The sequence below is a fragment of the Sapajus apella genome, unplaced genomic scaffold (genome assembly GCF_009761245.1).
Source record: "Sapajus apella isolate SASKATOON/1434 unplaced genomic scaffold, GSC_monkey_1.0 scaffold77, whole genome shotgun sequence".
Lineage (NCBI taxonomy): Eukaryota > Metazoa > Chordata > Mammalia > Primates > Cebidae > Sapajus > Sapajus apella.
This window is the reverse complement of record NW_022437017.1, coordinates 7,651,888-7,673,470: the sequence shown is the minus strand read 5'-3', so window position 1 is coordinate 7,673,470 and position 21,583 is coordinate 7,651,888. Positions and strand designations below refer to the sequence as shown.

General features: G+C 62.3%; 2 protein-coding genes across 3 annotated transcripts in view; both read right to left on the bottom strand.

Annotated features, from left to right (window-relative positions):
- Window positions 1-4,901, bottom strand: part of TBXA2R (thromboxane A2 receptor) — a 14,564-nt gene extending 9,663 nt beyond the window's left edge. The window contains exon 1 of one of the 2 annotated variants that reach the window (XM_032252277.1): window positions 4,776-4,901. The gene's annotated coding sequence lies outside the window, so the exon portion shown is untranslated. Of the gene's footprint in view, window positions 1-2,941; window positions 3,524-4,775 lie in introns of those variants that run through there. The other variant, XM_032252278.1, reaches the window with a different exon arrangement.
- A 3,907-nt stretch (window positions 4,902-8,808) lies between these two features.
- The window catches only part of CACTIN (cactin, spliceosome C complex subunit), a 16,193-nt gene continuing 3,418 nt past the window's right edge, over window positions 8,809-21,583 (bottom strand). Inside the window, exons 2-10 of the mRNA XM_032252275.1 lie at window positions 20,283-20,760; window positions 17,948-18,043; window positions 17,696-17,841; window positions 16,539-16,701; window positions 16,340-16,454; window positions 12,513-12,705; window positions 11,628-11,750; window positions 11,205-11,524; window positions 8,809-10,518 (exon numbers count right to left, since the gene is read on the bottom strand). Of these exons, the coding sequence (XP_032108166.1) occupies window positions 10,028-10,518; window positions 11,205-11,524; window positions 11,628-11,750; window positions 12,513-12,705; window positions 16,340-16,454; window positions 16,539-16,701; window positions 17,696-17,841; window positions 17,948-18,043; window positions 20,283-20,760 (2,125 nt within the window). The 3' untranslated portion in view covers window positions 8,809-10,027. The remainder of the gene's footprint in view (window positions 10,519-11,204; window positions 11,525-11,627; window positions 11,751-12,512; window positions 12,706-16,339; window positions 16,455-16,538; window positions 16,702-17,695; window positions 17,842-17,947; window positions 18,044-20,282; window positions 20,761-21,583) is intronic.

Genomic DNA, 21,583 nt, shown 5'->3' with positions numbered 1-21,583 from the left:
GAATCCAGTCGGCCAACACAGTGAGATTCTATCTCTAAAAAAAAAAAAAAAAAGTATCTGGCTGTAGTGGCATTTGCCTGTAATCCCAGGTACTCAGGAGGCTGAGGTTGGAGGATCGCTTCAGCCCCGATGTCGAGGCCGTACTGAGCTATGATTGTGCCACTGCACTCCCGTCTCAAAAAAAAAAAAAAAAAAAAAAAAAACCAAAAACCCAAAAAGCAAAAAATGGGGCCAGATGTGATGAGTAAAGTAAAAATGAAGTAAGATGTCTCAAAATCCAGCTCCAGCCAAGTGCAGCGGCTCAGACCTGTAATCCCAGCACTTTGGGAGGTCAGGGTGGGAGGATCATCTGAGGTCAGGCGTTCGAATCCAGTCTGGCCAACGTGCTGAAACCTCATCTTGACTAAAAATACAAAAAGGAGCCAGGCACGGCGGGGGGTGCCTGTAGTCCCAGCTATTCGGGAGGCTGAGGCAGGAGAATCGCTTGAACCTGGGAGGCAGAGGTTGCAGTGAGCCGAGACAGTGCCACTGCACTCCAGCCTGGCGACAGAGCGTGACTCCATCTGAAGAAAGAAAGAAAAAAATAAAAATAAGACAAAGAAACAAAACCAGCTCCTGACACCCCACGGAGGATGTCAAAGTCCAGAGAGTGGTGACTGGGTGTATAGTCACCCAGGAGGCCAGGTTGGAACCTGGGTCTCCTGCCTGTCGCCCTGGCACGGCCCCAAGTTATCCTTGGGCAGGAGAGAGGGTACACCAGAGGGGACCAGGGGGGCAAAGGTGGGGGAAGGGGACTGTTTGTGAGATGGAGGCTCCAGTTAAGGCTCAAAAAGGTCCTGTGAGTGCCAGCTGTGGTGGTTCACACCCAGCACTTTGGGAGGCCGAGGCGGGCAGATCACCTGAGGTCAGGAGTTTGAGACCAGCCTGGCTAACATGGTGAAACCCTGTCTCTACTAAAAATACAAAAAATTAGCTGAGCGTGGTGACAGGCACCTGTAATCCCAGCTACTCGGGAGGCTGACGCAGGAAAGTCGCTTGAACCCAGGAGGCAGAGGTTGCAGTGAGCCGAGATTGCGCCACCGCACTCCAGCCTGGGCAACAAGAGTGAAACTCCATCTAAAAAACAAAAATTAAAAAAAAAAAACAGGGCTGGGCGCAGTGTCTCACGCCTGTAATCCCAGCACTTTGGGAGGTGGGCAGATCACCTGAGGTCGGGGGTTTGAGACCAGCCTGAACCTGGGAGGCAGAGGTTGTGGTGAGCTGTGATTTCGCCACCACACTCCAGATTGGGTGACAAGAGCGAAACTCAAAAACAACAAAGGAAAGTACTGGTGATGGGAATGAGGTGACCCACTCGCAGTGCTCAGCACACCACAGTCATGCTCAGTGCACGCTGGCCCGGAGGCCCCTGGCTTGTGGGGCCGCAGGGTTCACGCATCTGGAGCGGCCAGATGGGTGTCTGGGGCCAAGATGCTGGGCTTGGCTACGCTTTATCCAGACTCATAAATTATCCGGCTCCTGACAGTGGCATTGAGCTCCCTTCTGGGGTGGACAGCTAAGGCCACTGCCGCCTTGGTGGGAGGCGGGGCTTCCAGAGGGGAAACTGAGGCCTGCGGCGCCGATGGGGCGGTGGCGGGGGTGGTGCTCCCCGAACCTCTGGCAATCATCGCCCTCCACCCCGTGCTGCTTTGCCGCCTGGGATTTGGATTCCTGCGCTTGGATTTCCCCTGGACAGGGCGCTCCTCCCTTGAGAGCCGGTACGAGTTTCTGAACATTCCTGGGACATCGGCTGTCCCTGTGGCCACCGCCCTGGCCACAGCCTCTGCCTGGAGTAGCCTCCAGTCCCTGCTGGGTCTCATGGTCTCCTTGACCACACTGCACTCTACTCAGCGGGGGTCACACACTCCCCTCTGCTGGGAGCAAAGGCTCTTGGCCCCGGGGAGTCTGGAAACTGGCACTGAGTCCTTCTGGCCACAGATGGCGGTTTCCAGTCCCCCCCGCCTCCACTCCCCACGCTGGGTTCAGGTGAGAGCAACCGTCTCAGGTTCTCCAGGCAAGGAGGCCAACAGGGGACCTGGCAGGGCGTCCCTTCCCTCCCACATTGGCCAGGAGGGGTGGTAGGGCCACCACGCAGCAGGGGACTACAGCAGCACTATGCGCTTTTGGGAAAATGACTGTCCCTGTGTCTGGGGGGAGGTGTGGACCCAAGATCCCTCTTCCACGCTGAGTAAGTCCAGAATTTTGTAGCCTGAGAACCGAGGTTTGCCCTTAGCGGGCCCAGGGTTCTGGAATTCTAACGAGCTTCCAGTCCTGGAATCCAGGAGGCCTCACTATTCCAGAATCCCAAGAGGCTGATGTTCCGTAACTCTGATGGGAGTTTGGCTGGGTCCCGGGTTCCAGAAATCTCTGCCCTAGCTCCTGGCTGCTTTCTGGAAGGCGGATGGTGAGTTCTCCGTCCCCGGATGCCGCCCCTGCCAGGGGACCCACCGTGCCTGCAGGGAGTGGGACGGGGAGGGCTCTATCTGCCACTGTTTCCCGAGGCCTGGGTGCTGGGCTGGCCGTGGGCACCCGGCCTGGCTCACCCATGCGTGGCTGCCAGTGGAATGTGAGCCTCGGTTCCCAAGCAGCCGCCTGTCCTCCATCCTCGAAGCCCCGCCCTCCTCCTCCTCCCCGCTGGAGCCGGTCACCTCATCATCCATCCATTTCTCAGTGAGTCCCCTCTCCTCGCCCCGCACCCTGCCGGCGGGCGCTGCCTGCCTGTCCCACGGCCTGGCCCGCCCCAACCCCCGCTACACAGGCTTGGAGGCTCTAGTCTGCGATCTGCCACTGCCAGGCTGGGGCTCCACCTTGCCAGGCCTCAGTTTCCCCGCTCTGTGCAATGGGGGTGAGATTCTGATCCCCACGCCCACGAGTGCTTAGCCCAGGCCTGCCTGGCTCTCACCTCTGCAGGGTGCCCGCGCTGAACTCACAGCTCAGCTCCCTGCAGGGAGCCCAGGCAGCAGGGCGGATCCCCGAGGCTCCCTGTCACCCAGGTCGGCCTCGGACCTTGGATCCACAGGGTTCTTCTGGGCCTGAAACGTCAGGGGCCAGGCCAGACCCTCCCATGCCTGCTGTGGATGTGAAGGCCCGTGCGCGTGGACCCCGCACCGCCGCCGGGGCAGACACACTCCACACCCTGCGGGGCCCACCGCCCTTCACCACAGAGCTCCGTTTCCGGGAACATTTCCTGTTTGTGACACCAACAGGGTCCCCAGCCCAGAGGGTGCAGGGCGGGGGCTTCCCAGCCAGCCAGGCTACCCTGTGAGCCTCGGTTTCCCCATCTCTCCAGTGGGCACGCCCCCAGGGAGCACGCAGGGAGCCTCCTTCACACAGGGGCCTGCAGGGAGCCGGGGGGCAGGACCAAGGCTGGGCAGCTGGTGGATGGTGGACCACGGGTTACAGTGATTCCAACGACATGAACCAAAGACACAGCCAGACACGTACACACACAGACACACGCAGACACACACACACAGACACACATACACACAGACACACACAGATACAGACACAGACACAGCCACATACAGACACACACAGACACATGCGCTCACACACAGACACACACACAGCCAGACACACACACACAGACACACAACAGACATACACACACAGCCAGACACACACACAGCCAGACACACACACACAGACACATACAGACACACAACAGACATACACACACAGACACACACAGGCAGAAATGTGACAAACATACAGAAACAGCAGACAGATGCACAGACATGCACAGAAAGACACACGGGAACACGGCAGATACACAGACACACACAGACACAGACACACACAGACACACACAGACACAGACACACACACAGACACACAGACACAGACACACACACAGACACACACAGACACAGACACACACACACATACAGACACACACACACAGACACAGACACACACACACAGACACACACGCAGACACAGACGCAGAAATGTGACACACAAAAACACAGACACACAGGCAGAAACAGCAGATGCACAGACATACACAGACACACACAGACACAGACACACAGACACAGACACAGACACACACAGACATACACACACACATACAGACACAGACACAGACACACACACACACAGACACACGCAGACACATACACAGACACAGACACACACAGACACACACGCAGACACACACAGGCAGAAATGTGACACACAAAAACACAGACACACAGGCAGAAACAGCAGATGCACAGACATACACAGACACACACAGAAACACACACAGACGAACACACAATGGTAAACAGTCAGACTCTCAGGCAGAAACAAACGAACACACAGTCACACACACACAACCACCAGACAGGCAGACACAGACACACAACCAGAGCTACGCACGGTTCCCTCCCCCAAAACAAGCTGCAGCTGCACAGACGCACTCACTGCCGGCCACACCCAGGGCCTGGGCCCCCTCCCCGGCTGCAGGCCCCCCACCCATTCACGGCCAAGTGGCCCCACAGAGCCCAGCGAGCCCCCCTCACAGAATCGGCCTGGGCGGCACCCAGACCCAGCCGCCTGGGCACCCAGTGCAGGCCCGGGGCGCCGTGCCACCCGCTGGGCCACACAGGGGACACCCGGCACCTGGCCGCTGTCACGGCGGGCTTTGGGACACACCCACGGCAGGGCAGGGCCAGCGCCGGATGCGCCCAGCAGCCCGGCTCACACCAGAGCAGCGCGTCCCGTCCTGAGCCGCGAGGCCACCTCACCTGCGGAGACTCCTCTGCTCTGCGGGGCCCCCACCTGGCTGGATCCTGCCCGCAGGGGGTCCCGGCGCCGTCCGGAGCTGAGCAGGCAGATCTGCGGGCGCCCAGGCTGGGGCCAGGGCCGGGGCCGGGGGCGGGCGGAGGGCGGGGAAGGCCAGGATCCGGTGGGGCCTTCCGGGGAAACTGAGTCACGGCCAGGGGCGGGCCCAGCAGAGGACCCTGGCACTGGCGCGTCGCCGCCGGACACAGATGGAGGGCGTGGTGGCACAGGACGCCCCGGGGGCGCGGCCTGGAGGGGTCCGCGGGAGCTAAGCCGAGCCGGGGCGGGTCGGGGCCGCTGGCACCCGCCGCTGTCTCTCCGTCCTGTCTCTCTGCGTCCTGTCTCTTTGTCTCTCGCTGTCTCTCATCAGCCCCGCCCACCCCACGCTGGCCACGCCCCTCGGGCCCGGGCCTGGCTGACTTGGGGTCAGTGGGTGCCCCCAGCACGCCGGGACACCCTGTGGCCTCCTGGGGAAGGCAGCACCCGTTGGGACCCCTCCAGGCCGCAGGTGGCAGGGATGTGGTGGCCCAAGTGGGGGTGGCAGGGGCGCCTCCTTGGGAGCCTCAGCCCCTCCAGCGGCCCGGCCGCCCTTCCAGGCCTCTTCCCGGCGCTCCTGCTGCCAGACCCGTATTATTCACCATCTGGGCAGCACCCAAGGCCTGGAGGGGGCGGAGCAGGTCCAGACGGATGGGTTCCCCGGGGCGCCCAGACCCCAGGACTGCAAGCCAGTTCACTGGGTGCGCTGGACGCCGGCACGCTGTAGGTGCTTAATACATGCAGGGCATATTTGAGGCCCCTTCCAGGGGTGCAGCGGGAGGACAGAGGGATGGGGGTGCACCAGACTCCACAGGCAGAATGAGAAAGGGGGGGGTCTCAGAGCAGGTGAGCCAGGAGGGCTGCGGTGATGGCATTTCGTGGGAAGGTCTTTGGAGGAGGAGCCTCGGAGGTGGCTTTGGAGGAGAGGAGGAGGGGTCCGGAGCCAGGAGGCTGCAGTGGGGGATGGGCACTCTTTCCTGCCGGTCCCCCAGCGTGGGCTGGGGAAGGAGGGATGGAGCCCCATAGGAATGGCTGAGGAGGCGCGGATGCAGGGCCTGGGACCGTGTCTTTGCGGAGGGGGGATCTTGGGCCTCAAGACAGGAACCTGAGTTAGGGCCTGGAGTGGGACGGGACAGTCTGGCCTGGCCCTGACTCCACCCCACCCCATCCCCTGGGCCAGGCTGTGAGTGAAGGGGATGGATTCCCGCCCCAGCCCGGCCCTCCCCGTGAGCAGAGTCCGGAAGCCCCTTCCCCGGCGACCCCGCCCCCCATCCTTCCTCCTCCTGGCCTTTGGCCACACCCAGCCTCCCTCCCTAGGGTCTGTCCCATTGACTCACCAGCCGGTTCACACAGCTTCTCTCTTCCCTGGCAAGGAGGTCATCCAACTCCTATACATCTGGCAAAACCCTGGCTCCAAGACCACTCCTCGGTGAAGCCAACCTGATCTGATCTCCAAGCCTTACTCTCCTCAGCCCCTCTCTGTGTCCCAGCTTACACAGTGGAACAGTTCTGAGCTCCAAGTGAGATTGAAACCAGGCCAGCCCTTCGGCATGCCCTAGGCTGGAGAAAGAACTGGATACAGCCTGTTCCAGCCCCCTGGGGTCAGGGCTGGGCCAAAGGGAGTGACAGGGCCTAGGAGAGCCCAGAGGTGAGCTAGAAAGGCATCTCGTGAGGAGAGGGCATACCAAGTGGGGTTTTATTGGATGAATAGGAGCTCCCCAGGTCTGGGATATGTGGCAGTGACAGGAATTGCATGTATAAAGCTTTGGAGGCAAAAGTGTGTGAGGTTCTCGCTATACTAACTGCAAGGAGGGCAGATATGGGCGGGGGAGGAGGATGTGGGGCTGGGGCTCCAGAAGAGGGGGCAGTGGGAGGTGGAGGAAGGCTGTCCTGTCCCCACTTCCTCTGTCCCCGGCCCAGAGATAACAAGGCCAATGTCTCTTCGGGGAAACAGCCTGGTCGGGGTTCAGAGGACACTCACTACTTAGCTTGTCTCACCACATCTCTACAAATCCGGGTAAAGATGCTCACTTTAGAGATGGGGAAACTGAGGCCCAAAGGGGAAATGATGCATCGCTGTGTGGGATTTGGACATGGGCGCTGGGCTTCCCTGCAGTCTGAGGCTGGTGGCCGGAGGTCTCCCTGTCTTGGCCCGCCCCCGCCAGCACCTCAGGTTCAATGGGAGCACAGGAGGCTCTGGTGGGAGGAGTTGGGGGCAGATAGTGGGAACGGAGGCCAGGCTCAGGATGTGCCCCCCACGGCTGTGGTTTCCGGCAGGGAGTGTCTATTCTTAGCTCTGGACACAGCCCAAGTCAGGAAGCTGGGGTGGGGGCGGGGGAAGCTTCCAGGACACTGGGTGGACCTGGGGCCAGGCTGGGGAGTCCTGGGGTAGCTGGGGGGGGCGGTGCATGCAGAGTCTACCTCTGGCCTCCAGAGTCCCTGCAGGGTGACCCTGACACCCAGCTCAGAGGCCCTGCCCAGCTCACGTGCCCTCCGTGCCTCCCTGGTTCCCTGCTCCCCCAAGACCTGGCTACTTAGCTTGGCCTGAGCCGTGTGCCCCTGCCCTGGACACCTGCTGGCCTGTCCTCCCCAAGGCGCCATCACCCTCCTTGGCCGGCAGCCCGTCTTCTCAGGCCTAGTGCCTATGAGCCTTCGGGGATCCCAGGGCCCCAGCTCTGCTCCCTCCAGACTGGGGCCCCCGTTAAAACATGTGCCTTGCCAGTGGGGGGACAGCCATCTCCCTTGGGGTCCAAAAGGCACCAGAGGAGGGGGAACAAGGATGCTGGGTGTGGGGGGACCCCTGCAGGGGCAGGTAGGGAAACAGGCTGGGACAGCATGGTGGTCTGGAAGTGGGATTCTCCAAGATAGAGAAACCCAGCTTCTGATACTGGCTCTGCCACTTTCTGGGCTGGAAAACGCGGGCTGCTGTGAGCCTGTGTCCCTAGCAGCCAAATGGAAGTAACTACTGTCACATAGAACTGGTGTGGGGTCCGGGGGGGCGGTGTGGGGGGGCTGCAGCAGCCACACAGCATGACCTGGCCCATGACTGTAGAACCGGGCTTTTCCCAAACACCGCTCTAGGCTCAGAGGTGCCTTATGGCGTTGAAGTTACGGAAAGCCTCGATCACGCCACTGCACTCCACCCTGGGCGAGTGAAACCTCGTCTCAAAAATACAAAAAGTGCCTCCCAGGTCCACCCGGAGTCAGCGCTGCCCACAGCTGCTTGTCCTGTACCGACCGGTGGTGGAACTGGCCAGGGACCCATGTGAGAGGCTGCGCAGTGGATTCTAAGACGGCGCTGGCAATCTGCTACTTGTGATGTCTGGTAAAGGCGGTGCTGGGTGCTCCACTGCGATTGGGCATTCTGGAGCAGGCTGGTCAGGGTGGGCCAGGATTTGCAATGTGGAGAGGGAGCTCCTTGATCAGGTGCACCTAGCTGGCCAGCCCCAAGCCCTGTGCCAGACTCCTGGGATCTTGTTTGAGGTCAGGGCTGGGAGGTGAGCGGTGTCCCGGGGGGAGTTCAGGACCTGCCTCCCACCTCTGCCTGCTGCGGTGGACACGTGGGGAGGCTCATGCTGGACACTGCGGCACACTGGACGGCACCCCTGGCCTCCATCCACTCCATGCCAGCAGCAGCTCCAGGTGGGACCACCACGATTGTCCCCAGGTGTGCCCAAGCACCGTCCCCATGAGAGCCTGGGCCCAGGCCAGCCGCGGAGTCCAACCTCGTGCCCTCCCTCCCGTTGTCTGGGGAATAACGGACCATTGCCCCCACTTCGGGAGACAAGACAGAGGGGTGGGGCACAGCCCCCCAGGGACTGCCGGGCCCAGCCGGGTGCCGTGTTGTTTCCCAGGCTCTTTCCTTGTGACAAATGTGTGGAGTCACAAACGCCAGCAACTAGGGCAGCGGGTGTGGGGCGCCAGAGACGCTGCGCTCTCCGCACTTCTGCAAACCTGAGATTATTCTAAAATAAAACGTTTATTTAAAAAACATGCGATCTTGCCACCAGGCCAATTCCATGAGAATAAAAGATGTTTTCCCCACCTACAAAAGTCTAAAAAAACAAATGAAACTATTTCCAGATGGGGCAGGGCTGTGGGTGGTCTGGGGCTGGTAACTGGGGAGGTTGGGTGTGGCCCTCTGGGGGCCTGGGAGGCACATTCCACTTTGCTTCAGTTGGAGATGCTCCCCGGCGGATGCTGAAGGAACGAACCTGCCTGCTGGGCCACTCCAGGCAGGGCTGTGGCACCCATGTGGCCTCAGCCCTCCTTGCCTTAGAAAGGGGAGCAAGGAGAGACTGTCCTGACATGAGCAGGAACTCAGGGTCACTGGTCTCATGCCCCGAGGCCCTGTGACCAGGCCAGATGGGGGCATCCCCGGGGGAAGCCCCTCACCAACCTCTAACCGGCTGGGCTTTGGGGAGCCTGTCCCCCAGGCCCTGTGCTCAGAGGCAGGGAAGGACAGCTCAGTGAGCTTTGGTTCCCATAACCCTGAAGTAGATGGGTATGGGGACCCCAACTTGTCCTCCTTCTCTGCTGCAGGGAAACGGGCCTCACAGCCAGACAGGGGTGAGCCAGGGCCAGTCCCTGCAGAAAGCATGTGTTCACCGATGGTCTCTTCCGCAGTGGCAGATCAGGCGCCAGCAGGGTCCCGGCCTCAGTGCTGCCGATGAGGGTGTGGGCGGCCTGTAGGCAGGGCTGGAGCTGCCCCACGTCCCGGGCTCTGCCTCAGGCCTGATGGGCACCCTGTGATGTGTTGGGGCTGGCCTTGAGTTTCCTGCCTCTCACAAGCCAGGCACCGCCAGGCCTGGGACCCTGTGGCCCATCCCCACAGCACCCCGTGTGGTCTCGGCTGGGGCAGGCCCTGTGGGCCCCACACCCAGCCTGGCTGAGGTGGCGGAGCATGTCCGCCTGGACGGCGAGGTCAGCTGGCTCTGAAGACGCCCCCAGTGCCCCCTCTGATGCATTGGGACCATGGGCCAGCCTGTCCCAGCGTCCCCTCAGCTCTCCGAGGCAGGCTTGATGGTGACCCCCCTTTTGTATAGGGGGAAACTGAGGCCTGGTGAGGGGAAGATGCAGCCTGAGGTGGGAAGTGACCCCGCGACCCTTCAGCGCAGTGACCACCAACTTCACGAAGCCCCTTTATTGTGGCCGAGGGTGCCCCGCCGTTCTGGGACCGTCAGCGCCGGTAGCGGTAGCGCTTGAAGTGGAACCACAGCTGGAAGATGCCGTTGGCGAACTGGCAGCGGAAGCCGTGGCGGTGCGAGTACTCCCACTCGCGGTTGACGATCTTGAAGGCGATGTCCTCATAGGGCGGCCCCGCGTGGAAGCGCAGGATGGCGAAGTCCTTGTTGTCGGAGCAGGCCTCCAGGAAGTACTCCGGCGTGGAGCGCTTGTCGATGAGGTCGGGGTAGAAGATGTTGAACTTGTAGCCCTGCACGATCTTGGGCGGCGGGTTGTCGAAGTCGTAGTGCGTCTGGTTGTACTTGTTCCACTCGAAGCCCGTGTGCACGCGGTTGAAGAAGCGCGGCTTCCGCGGCCGGTACTTGTCGGCCCACAGGTAGGCCTTGCCGGTGAGCGGCATCTCCACGCTGAACTGCGCCTCGTCCTGGCCCATGCCCTCCTTGGCCCGTCGGAAGAAGATGTCCTCGGCGCTCTCGCTGGCGTCTCCTGCAGGCGGGACGGTGTGAACGCGGGCCTAGGCCTCCCCCTGGGTCCTAGTCTTCCTTCAGCCTCTCCCGCAAGGGCAGCCATTGGTGCCTCCCGAGAAGGGAAACTGAGGCTGGGGCCAGTGAAGACACACAGCGGGGACAGGGTCTGGGGGACCCTGAGTCCCGCACCACTGCCCTGGGCCCCAGACCTTGGTCGTCATATCTATCGTCCTCTTGGGTAGGGACGAAGCGCGGAGCGCGAGAGCCTAGTGGTTAGGGCCTGGCTGCGGGACCCAGCCCCGCGCAAGAACCCCTAGGGGATCCCGGCCTAGGGATCTTCTGAGGCCTGTTTCCTCCTCTGTCCTGGGACCATGCTCCCCAGAGGGCTGACAGTGGCCTGTAAAAGCTCCGACCACCCATGTCCCCAAGGCCAGCGGGCCAGCAAGCCCAGGATGAATGAGTGAATGCCCCAGTGCGCGCAGCTGACTCAATGGACGCCCAGAGACCCGGGGGGGGGGAAGAAACAAGCAACTCCCCACTGGCCTCCGCCTGGAAACGACGCTGGAGCAAGCCCCGCCTCCACCAGGCACGGCCCCACGCACCTGGCCCCACCCCTGGGCCTCAGCCACGCCCCAGGCCGCCTCGCAAACCCCGCCCCCCAGCGCGCTCCACTGGCCCCGCCCCCCACCCCAGCCCCGCCCTTACCCGTGACCTGGAGCTGCTGGCGCGAGAGCTGCAGGCGCTGCAGGTCCTCATCCGGCTCCAGCACGTGCGCGTCCAGTGGCAGCTCGTGCGCCGTGAGCAGCCGCGGACTGTACCTGCCGGCGTCATAGTCATCCAGGCTCTGCTGGATCAGGTCCTCCTCCATGAGCACTGCCTCTCCCTCGCCCTCGCCATCACCGTCACCGTCACCATCACCATCGCCGTCACCCTCTGTAGGGGCTGAGCCGTCCACCTCGGCCTCCGTGGGGCCGCCCTCCGAGGAAGGCCCGGGAGGGGTAGGGGCCGCGTCCTCAGGCTCCAGGCTGGGGAGGAGAGAGAGCGAGCGAGCGAGCGAGCGATGGAGGGCGAAGGCGCGGAGGCTGCCCGCGGCTCCTCCATCCTGCCCAGGGCGCGCGCTGCGCCTACCTGCGGCCGGGGGACTGGGGCTCCTGCTTGAGGATGGGGAACAGCGGCTCGCTCTCCACGCCCTGCTCCTGCTTCAGCTTGTACAGCTTCTGCCGCAGCACGTCCTGGTGGCGCTCGCGCAGCCTGGGACACAGGGCCGGGGTTACCCACGTGGAGGCGAAGGGGCTCCGAGCCCCACCCCCACCGACATTCTCACATCCCCTTTTGCTGCAAGGACCCTGAGAAGGTGGCGAGCAGCCAAGGCTCCGCTGGGACCTTTGCCCAGGCCTTGCCAGTTCAGGGTCAAGGCTTATAGCAGCGAGGACGAGGGGACCCAGGGACCCCTGAGAACTGTTCTGTGGCAGGGAGGGGCGGGTCTCTGTTTCAGGTTGGAGTCTCAGTGTCTTGTGGCTGGGGCTGGTCAGGAGAAGGGGCCCAACAGGACACCAGCCAACGAGCATGATAAATTTAGAGACATTTACAAATTAGCAGAGGAGACGCTGTATTTACATAGCGGTGCCAAACACTCCAGGAATCTGTACACAGGCAGAGGAGGCAGCAGCACTGGGAGGGTGCCGGCCTGGGCGGAAGGCAGCGTGGACAGGCCGCCTCCGGGCTTCCTGTGATGCCGGGGCTGCTGGAGCCGGCCAGGTACTCATTAAAGGGCGGAAGCTGCTGGGGAGCCCTGAGAGGCCCCGCCTAACTACGGGGCTCACAACTCCGGGGCCAGTGCACTGGAGCCTCCTGGGGCCTTCCAGCTAGCGGCCTGCATTCCCACCCGAGTCAAGGACGAACCGGCCACACCCAGCCAGCACTTCTCTTGCCCGCCCCCATAAGGTCGCAGGAGGGGGCGAGAGCCACCCCACCCAGACAGCACTGTCCCTAGTGCCTGTGCCCAGCACTCACCGGGCCCGAGCCATGTGGGCGCGCAGCTGCTGCAGGAGGCTCTCCCAGTAGCCCATGTCCAGGTTGGGGCCGCCGGCGCGGATCTTGCCCTCGATGCCCTGGAAGATGACCTGCAGCTGGCTGTAGGTCTTCCCCTTGAACACCGACTGCACGTCGGAGCTGACGGAGGCGTTGACCCCCTCGCGGCGCTCACCTGCAGGGAGTAGGGGCATGGGGGGGCAGTTCCATTTTCCAGGCGCTCCCCCGCCCCCTCCACAGGGGGGTCCCATCTCCTCCCTGGTCTCAGATCACCCCCACCCTGGCCAGAGCCAGGAAGCATGTTAAATGCAGATGCCAAGGCCTTGCCCTGGAGGCTCAGGCCCCCAGGCTTGGGGAGGCTGGGGCTGGCATTCTCAGCCCCTCCTGGGTGAGTCTGAGAACCCTGGTCAAGCATCAGGCCCACCAACCTCGCCCAACTCTGCCGTAACCTTGGGCAGGCCATGGAGGGGGTGGGGTGTGCCCAGTAGGCAAGCTCCTGGAATTCAGATCTGCTTTGCCAGCCCAGGCTGTGTGACAATGGGTAAGCGGCCTGCCCTGTCGCTGGGCCTTGGTTCCCCTCTGTGTAGCCCAGTGAGGGGCTCTGCCCAGGAAAAGGCCACCCTGTGGGCCCTGGGGCTACCCCAGGACAAATGCCCCGCTGCCCACCCATCCCACATGGAGTCCGTGTGCCATCTATCACTGGCCCCGGGGCCCGAGGCTCAAGTCCTTCCTCGCTAGACGGGGAGGCTGCTGAGGGGAGGAGTGAGATGCTGGGAGGCAGGAGCCCCAGCCTGACCCCGCTCGGGGCAGATGCCATGGCATGCAGGCGGCCTAAGGGGGCCACTGCCGTCCACCCTGCTGGGTCTGGCCTCGCCCCACGAGCCTGCCCCCTGCCACCTCTGGGCCTTTGCATGCGCTGTGCTTCCTCCCAGCCACCCATCCTTCTCTGTCCCGTTTGCCTCCTGAATTCCTCTCATCCTCCATGCTCAGGGAGAACATCCCTTCCATCAGGAAGTCCTCCCTGACCATCCAGCGACGGCAGCTTCCCGAGGCGGGCACTGGGGCTCAACTGCTGCTGTTCCCCAAGCCATGCTGGGCCCACGGAGAGTTCCGTGCAGACCTGCTGGGGACATACCGGGCGGGGGTGACTAGCATGTGTGCCCTGCTGGAAACCTGCCTTCTCCAGCCCCCGGTGGCGGGCAGAGGGTCAAGAGGCCCACACCCAGACCACAGGGAACTGGAGGGTCTAGAGGGACCCGAGTCCTCTCCAGCCAATTGCCTGGGACCCTGCACTCGGCCCAGAGCTGCGGCCCCTTTTCGGGGCCCTAAGTGGCCCTGGAATCCGTGGCAGCCCCAGCCAAGCAGAGTGCAGCTCTGCTCAGACAGGCGGGGCTGCCACGAACACCGAAACCCAAGCGGAAGAGCCCGGCGGCAGGGCCTGGAAGCCAAGCGCTGAGGCAGCTTTTATAAGAAGCCGGGTCTGGATGCTGCGGCGCATCTGGACGCCTCCCCACTGTCCACAAGGAGGCCGAGGGGTTGAGTTGGGGGGCCCAGCAGCTGCTAGAGGCGGGGGCTGCAGGCTGTGTGAGGAGGCCAGGCCCTACACAGGGTGGGAGACCAATGAGGCTGGGCTGGGATGAGACCCACTTTTTCCTGCACACCCTATGGTAGGGTTAGAATTTCCTAGAGAAAGCTAGGTGATGGGCGCACCGGAGTCTCACAGCTCACCACTGAAGAACTCATTCACGCAACCAAACACCACGTGTTCCCCAATAACCCACAGAAATAAAAAACTTACATAATTTTGTCAAAAAAGAAAAAGCCTGCAGTGGCTCACCCCTTTAATCCTAACCCTTATGGAAGGGAGGCAGGAGGACTGCCTGAGGCCAGGAGTTCCAGACTAGCCTGGGCAACACAGCGAGACCCATCTCTACAAAAAGGAAAAAAAAAAAAAAAAAAAATTGGTCAGGCATGGGGACTCATGCCTGTAATCCCAGCGCTTTGGGAGGCTGAGGCGGGTGGATCAGCTGAGGTCAAGAGACTGAGACCATCCTGGCCAACATGGTGAAACCCCGTCTCTAATAAAAATACAAAAATTAGCTGGGCATGGTGGTGCGCCCTCTGTGGTCCCAGCTACTCGGGAGGCTTAGGCAGGAGAATCACTTGAATCCGGGAGGCGGAGGTTGCAGTGAGCCGAGATCGCACCACTGCACTCCCAGCCTGGCGACAGAGCAAGACTCCACCTCAAAAATAAAAATTACAAACCAATTAGCTGGGCGTGGTGGTGAGTGCCTGTAATCCCAGCTACTCGGGAGGCTGAGGCTGGAGGATCACCTGAGCCCAGGAAGTTGAGGCTACAGTGAGCCGTGGCTGTGCCACTGAACTCTAGCCTGGACCACAGAGTGAGACCTTGTCTATGAAAAATGACAAGAAAAAGTCCAGTTTAACTGAAGGAGACCAAGGCAGGGCTCTGTGGGTCTCTGAGGAGACAGCGAAGTCCAGACCCCACGGTTCGCTGCTCCTGGAAATCATGCTAAAAGGAGAATCAGAAGAAACTCCCTCAGAGGCCACAGAAGCCACCTGGCGTCCCCAGCTGTAACGCATGAGCGGAAGGCGGGCAGGGTCATGGCGGAGGGAGAAGGCTGCACGTGACTGGGCTGGGGAGTGGCGGGAGAGGCCCAAGGCCCAGGGCAATGGGGCCTGCTGGAAAAGTGTCCCAGGCTTCCTGCTGCCGGTGGGTGGGCTCTCGGGCTTCAGCAGGAAAATGGCCAGCTCCCAGAAGTCTTCCCCCGGCCCTGCTGCCACCAACAGGAACACACAAAGACCCCTCTAATGCCGCAGAATTCCCCTGCCTCTCTCTGAGGTTATGGGAGGATGCACCCAGTGGAGGGGACCACGTGAGGGGCGGGATGACTGAGTGACTTCTGGGGAAGACAGCTCCACTGAAAAAGAGGAAAGCCACGGGCTGTTCCTACGGGGAAGGCTCTGCCGCAGACCACACTGACACGGACCCAGCCTCCCACAATCCTGGGCCACCAAGGGCTGCCGGCAGCCAGGGCCTCAGAGAGACAGCGGGGAGGGGAAGGACCGGGTCCTACCGACAGGGATGAGGCCCACGAGAGGCAGGTGCTGTTACAGCCGCCACGCGGAGTGGGTCTTGGGGGACAGGGGCCAGAGCTGCTGTGGTTGGCTTTTAGACCAAGGGGGTGTCACCTAGGGCGATTCTGCCCCCAGGCCAATTCTTTCCGGGAGGGGGGGGTCTCATCATAAATGTCTGGGGACGTTTATGGTTGTCGGGACTAGGAGAGCCCAGGATGGCCCCACCCTAGGGAACGGCCCAGCCCGAAGGTCCACAGTGCTGGGGGAGACACTGTAGAGCACCCCCGGGGACCGCGGGTGTGCAACCGCACGCAGTGGAGGGAAATGGGAGGGAAACGTGATTTTAGAAGCCCGTCAGGCCGGAGGGGCACGAACTGACCAATGGGAGGGGGAACCAGGGTGGCACGGCCTTTGACCAGGCAGAGCCGCTGAGAGCGCAGAGCCTTGGAGAGCACTGAAACCTGCCGAGTCAGTGTTTACGGGACGCCCTAGGTCTGGCCGCTGCTGGCCATGCACCCCAGACAGGGCGCCACCCCACAACCCTCCCAGGGCCTGCTGCCCGCTGCTGCCCCCTGGTGGCTTGGCCCGGAGAGCCCAGCTGGGAAAACAGGTCTGCAGAGAGCACTGGGCCCCACAGCAAGTCTAAGGATTCCGGGTGAACCTCGCAGCCCCTGGCGCTTCCCCAAGCCCAGGCGCCCGTCTGCGGTTACCTGGCCCCTTGCCCGACGCCTCCAGTTTGCGGAGCTTGGAGATCTCATCCTCGGTGATGGTGGTCATGTCGCGCCAGAAGTCAGCATTCTTGCCCTGCTCCAGCTCCATGTAGACCTGGAGGTGGGGGACGGGGGGTGGGTCAGGGCCTGGGCGCAGCTGGGCAGCCTGCAGGCTGGCGGAGCCTCGGGCAGCTGGTACCTGGATGTCCTCCAGCAGGTCCTCCATGTCGGCCACAGTGAGGCCGTTGAGGAACGTGTAGGGCTCGTGCATCTCCACGGCCAGGTCGTCGTCCTCGGCGCTGATGTACTTGGCCAGCAGGTCAATGGGCTTGGCCCGCCCATCGCGGATGCGAATCTTGGAGCTATGGGGGGCAGGGGAGGCGGCATCAGAGCCCCAGCTGTACCCTCCCTGCTGAAGGCCCTGCCCTTGGATTGACTGCACCAGTGGGAGCTGGAGAGGAGCCTGACCGCTGGGTGGTGGTCAGGGAAGGCTTCCCAGGGGAGGAGGCATAAGGTAGAGTGAGCTGGGTCAGCCAGAGGACACAGGTCAGTAGGGCAGACAAAGTGCACACAGCGTGGACCCGGAGGGTGGGCCGGGTGGGAGGGGCTTCCCAGAGGCCTCTGGGATGGTGCCTGGGAGGGCGGCTTCTCCGTGAGCTGTGATGGGGAACAGTGGAGGAGCTGAAGCAGAGGCAGGTGGGGGCCAAAGCCGTCACTGCCTTGCAACCACTGCCTCCCCCAGGCAGGCCGCTGGGGCAGGGAGCTGGGGCTTCTGCTGTTCGCCTGCAGGGCGGTACATGACAGGCAGGCCCTGGGCCAACCCAAGGGAGCCCATCACCAGGCACGTCTGAGCTGGGAGGAGCCTGATGTCACCCAGTGTCAGCCCCTTGCCGGGACTGGTGCAGGCTGCTGGGCAAGGGAGAGGCCAGGGCTGGGCTGGGGAGCAGGCACAACTGGGCCTGGGCTCGGATACCCACCATGGGGCCCAAAGCAACCCAGAGCCTCCGCTTTCCTGTCTGTAAACCAGGTGGATGGGGGTGCCACCCTCGTGGGCTAAGTGTGGAAGGGACAGCCGCAGTTGGTGCAGACCCGGCATCCAGCACGCGCAGTGGCAGGGGTGTGTTCACCTGGGTCCGACTCCTATGCACCCAGCCCGGTGGGCGCGGGCAGGAGGCAGAAGCCTGGCTGCCTGGGAAGGGATCAGGACGGGCCTCCCCAGGAGGGGCCTTGCGGGACCCTGAAGGGTGGGAGAATAGTGTGGCTTCCAGACAGAGTGACAGCCAGTGCCCTGGCCCCGGGCAGGTGCGAGCTTGCCATGTCTGGGTCAGAGGAGGGTGGGGAAGGCTGGCCGCTCACCGCAGCTTGGCCTGCTGGAGGTGGAAGTTGTCCTCCTGCTCCTCCCACGTCTTGAAGTGCTCCGCCTCCTTCTCCCGCTGCAGCATCTCCAGCTCCTGCTCGCGCATGGCCTTCTCCCGCTCCCGCTCCAGCCGGAGCTGCTTCACCTGCGGGCACCGGAGGCCAAGGGCGGCCTGTGACAGGAGCCCGGCCCCGCCCGACTGTCCTGGGCACAGGGATTGGTCCGGGGACGGCCCCGGGACAGGGACCCACCTTCTGCAGCTCCAGCCGGTTGTCCTCCTGGATCCTCTTGTTCCGCTCCTTCAGCTCCTTCTCCTCCAGGTGGCTGATCCCCTTCTTCTCCAGCGCCTGGAAGCACCAGGCACACCTGCCTTGAGCACAGACCAGCACCCCCACCACTGTCACTGTTCAGCCCCGCCCCAGCCTGGACACCCTCAAAGCTGGCTGCTTGCAGCAGCTGTCTGCGAGCTTGATGCAGAGCGCCCGCTTCCCCACCGCCTTCCCCAAGCTGCCGGCACCCCGTCCCATGAGGGGCTTCCAGGACCCCTCCCACCCAGAAGAACCTGCCTCCAGGGACACAGGCTGCCTGGCTGGGGACCACTCCCAACGCCCAGGCCACTCTGTGGTCTCTCCAGCCCAGCCTGGGGCCACTGCCACACACATTAATAGTGACCACACATTCCACTTCCAGGGCTGCTCGCGCAGGGCACACGGCAGTGCCCAGCACGTGGTGGCAATGAAGGGCCAGGCAGCCGTGGGTGCCTCAATAAGGAGCCCTGGGGGGGCCGGGGAGCACAGGGCCAGGAAGGGCTCTCTCAAGAGGAGACGTCAGCTGAGGCCTGATGGAGGACAGCCGGGGAAGGGGCGCAGCATGCCAGGCATGGCCAGGGCGGTGTGAGGGTCCTGAGGTGGAAGGACCTCGATGTGTTCCCAACACTGAGCAGAGGCCACCTGGCGACCCCGCGGCTCCCAAATGCGCAACTGGGGAGTGGTGGAGTCGGCCCAGCCCACACGCTGCCTGCTTCACCCCCTCCACCAGAGGGCGCGCCGCTTTGGATAAACTGTGCCCCACAGGCACATCCCCACCCGAATCCCTGCAGCTGCAGCTGTGACCTTATTTGAAATGAGGTATTGGCTGGGCACAGTTGCTCACGCCTGTAATCCCAGCACTTTGGGAGGCCAAGGCGGGAGGATCGTGAGGCCAGGAGTTGGAGACCATCCTGGCTACCGTGGTGAAACCCTGTCTCTACTGAAAATACAAAAATTAGCTGGGCGTGGTGGCACGTGCCTGTAATCCCAGCTACTCAGGAGGCTGAGGGAGGAGAATCACTTGAACCCGGGAGGCGGAGGTTGCAGTGAGTCCAGATCACGCCACTGCACTCCAGCCTGGGCAACAGAGAGAGACTCCGTCTCAGAAAAAAGAAATGAGGTCTTGTAAACGTAGGTAAGATGAGGTCATCCTGGAGGTGGCCGGCCGTCATCCAATGCTTGGTGTCCTCATGAGAAGAGGAACACTTAGACACCGAGGAGAACACCACGTGGTGACAAACACGGGGGAAGGGCCAGCCATGAAAAACAGGCGGAGGCAGGGCGCTGCGGCCGCAAGCCAGGGAGGGCCAAGGAATGGCGGCCACGACTCGGAGCTGGGAGACGCAGGAGTGGCCTCCACTGGGCCCCTGATGGGACTGCGGCCCTGCCCACATCTTCATTTTGGACTTCTGCCCTCCAGAAAGAAGACACGGTACACTCTCTTGTTTGACGCCACATGCGGCTGGTGACTAAATGGCTGGCACAGAATGAACCAACCAGCTCAGACGACAGCGCGCTGGGCACCGTGGAACCCTGTCCTGGGTACGCGACACCAACAGCTTGTTCTCTAGACAGGTTTCAGGTTGGCTGGTGCTTGGGGAAAGAATGACCGAAGCCGTACACTGCCAGAGACAGCTAATGGCAAGAAAGTGACAGTGGGCCGGGCCCAGTGACGCACGCCTGTAATCCCAGAACTTTGGAAGGGCAAGGTGGGAAAATCACTTGAGTTCGAGACCAACCTGGCCAACACAGTGAGACCCCATCTCTACAAAAAAATACAAAATTAGCCGGGCGTGGTGGCAGCGCCTGTGGTCCCAGCAAGTCAAAAGGCTGAGGTGGGAGGATCACTTGAGGCCGGGAGGTCAAGGCTGCTACGATCAGGCCACCGCACTCCAGCCTGGGGGACAGAGCGGGATGCTGCGCCACAGAAAAAAAAAAGCTGACGGCGGCAGAAGCTGGGTTACGCGTGCGTGTGTAAAACTAACTCTCTTCTCGCCATGGTGAAACCCCGTCTCTACTAAAAAAAAAATACAAAAATTAGCCGGGTGTGGTGGCTCGCGCCTGTAGTCCCAGCTACTCGGGAGGCTGAGGCCGAAGAATCACTTGAACCCAGGAGGTGGAGGCTGCAGTGAGCCGAGATTACGCCACTGCGCCCCAGCCTGGCGACAGAGCAAGACTCCGTCTCAAAACAAAACTACTTCCTTCACGATGGCGTGCAGGCGGGGAGGGTCTCCGGGGACAGCGGAGGCGCTGCGGGGACGGAGGCACCCGGGCCCACCTTGTTCCAGATGAAGGTGCCCAGCAGGTTGTTGTCGCCGAAGGGGTTGTCGGTGTTGGTGTAACCCATGTACTCCTCGCCCCAGCCCATCTTCTCCCGCTTCTTGCGCTCCTTGGCCTCCTTCTTCGCCAGCCGCCGCGCGCGCTTCTCCTCGGGCGTCTCGAAGGCCTTCATCAGCTCCTCCTGCTGCTTCCGCTCCTCGCGCAGCCGCAGGCGCTCCTGCAGGCTCTGCTGCTGGCTCAGGGCGGCCGCGGCTGCCCGGGGGCTCTGGGGTCGCCCGGGAGATGCGGAGCTGGACGCCGAGGAGCCCGGGGACCAGGAGCGCGCTCGCCGCCGCCGGCGCCGCGACCACTGGTCCCGTGACGGCTCCTCTCCCGAGTCGGACTGAGAGGACCCATCCCTGGAGCGCCATCGGGACTTCGGGGGACTCCGGCTTCGCATCCCTGAGCGCTGCCACCGCTCTTCTTCTGAATCTGACCTGCGGAGAGGACCCACGGATGCCTGCTCAGTGCCCGCTGCTGTCATCTGCTTCACAGGTGCTCACGGGGTGCCCTCGGGGGGCCAGGCCCTGTTCTAGGTTCTGGAGACGCACCAGTGACCCAAATATTGATGGCTTCTGCCTTCCTAGGCTCACCCTCTGGTGGGCCCCGACAAGGAAGACACGAACAAATAAACGCACTGTGCAACCCTAGGCAGAGGCAGAGGCCCCAGAGAGGAACGATGGTGAGCACAGGGCCTGGGGCTGTGGGGCTGAGGTCAGGGAGGGGCTGACACTGAGCCAAGGCCTGGAGGCAGCGATGGGAGGACCTGCAGGGAGAGTGCTCGCGGCAGAGCAAGAGCAAGAGCGACAGCCTAGAGGCAGGCCTTGACCTGGCACGCGCTAAGAACAACGAGGGGGCTGTGTGGCTGAGACAGGGCACAGGAGAGGGAGGAGGCACGGGGCAGGGGGGGCTGGGGCTGGTGGCGCAGGAGTTACAAGAGTATGCGTCAGGGCACCCGACGGCATCTAGGTTGTCAACAGCGAGCTTCTCAGGTGGAAGCCGTGTTTGAACTGTTCCCACAGGATGGACAGGAGTTAACAGAGCGAAGGGAACGGAATACGCAAAACCCTAGGGGTGGCTCAGGGGCCTTTATGATGATGATTATTATTATTTTATTTCTTTTTTCTTTTCTTTTTTTTTGAGACAGAGTTTCCCTCTTGTTGCCGAGGCTGGAGTGCAATGGTGCAATCTCGGCTCCCCACAACCTCTGCCTTCCGGGTTCAAGCAATTCTCCTGCCTCAGCCTCCTGAGTAGCTGGAA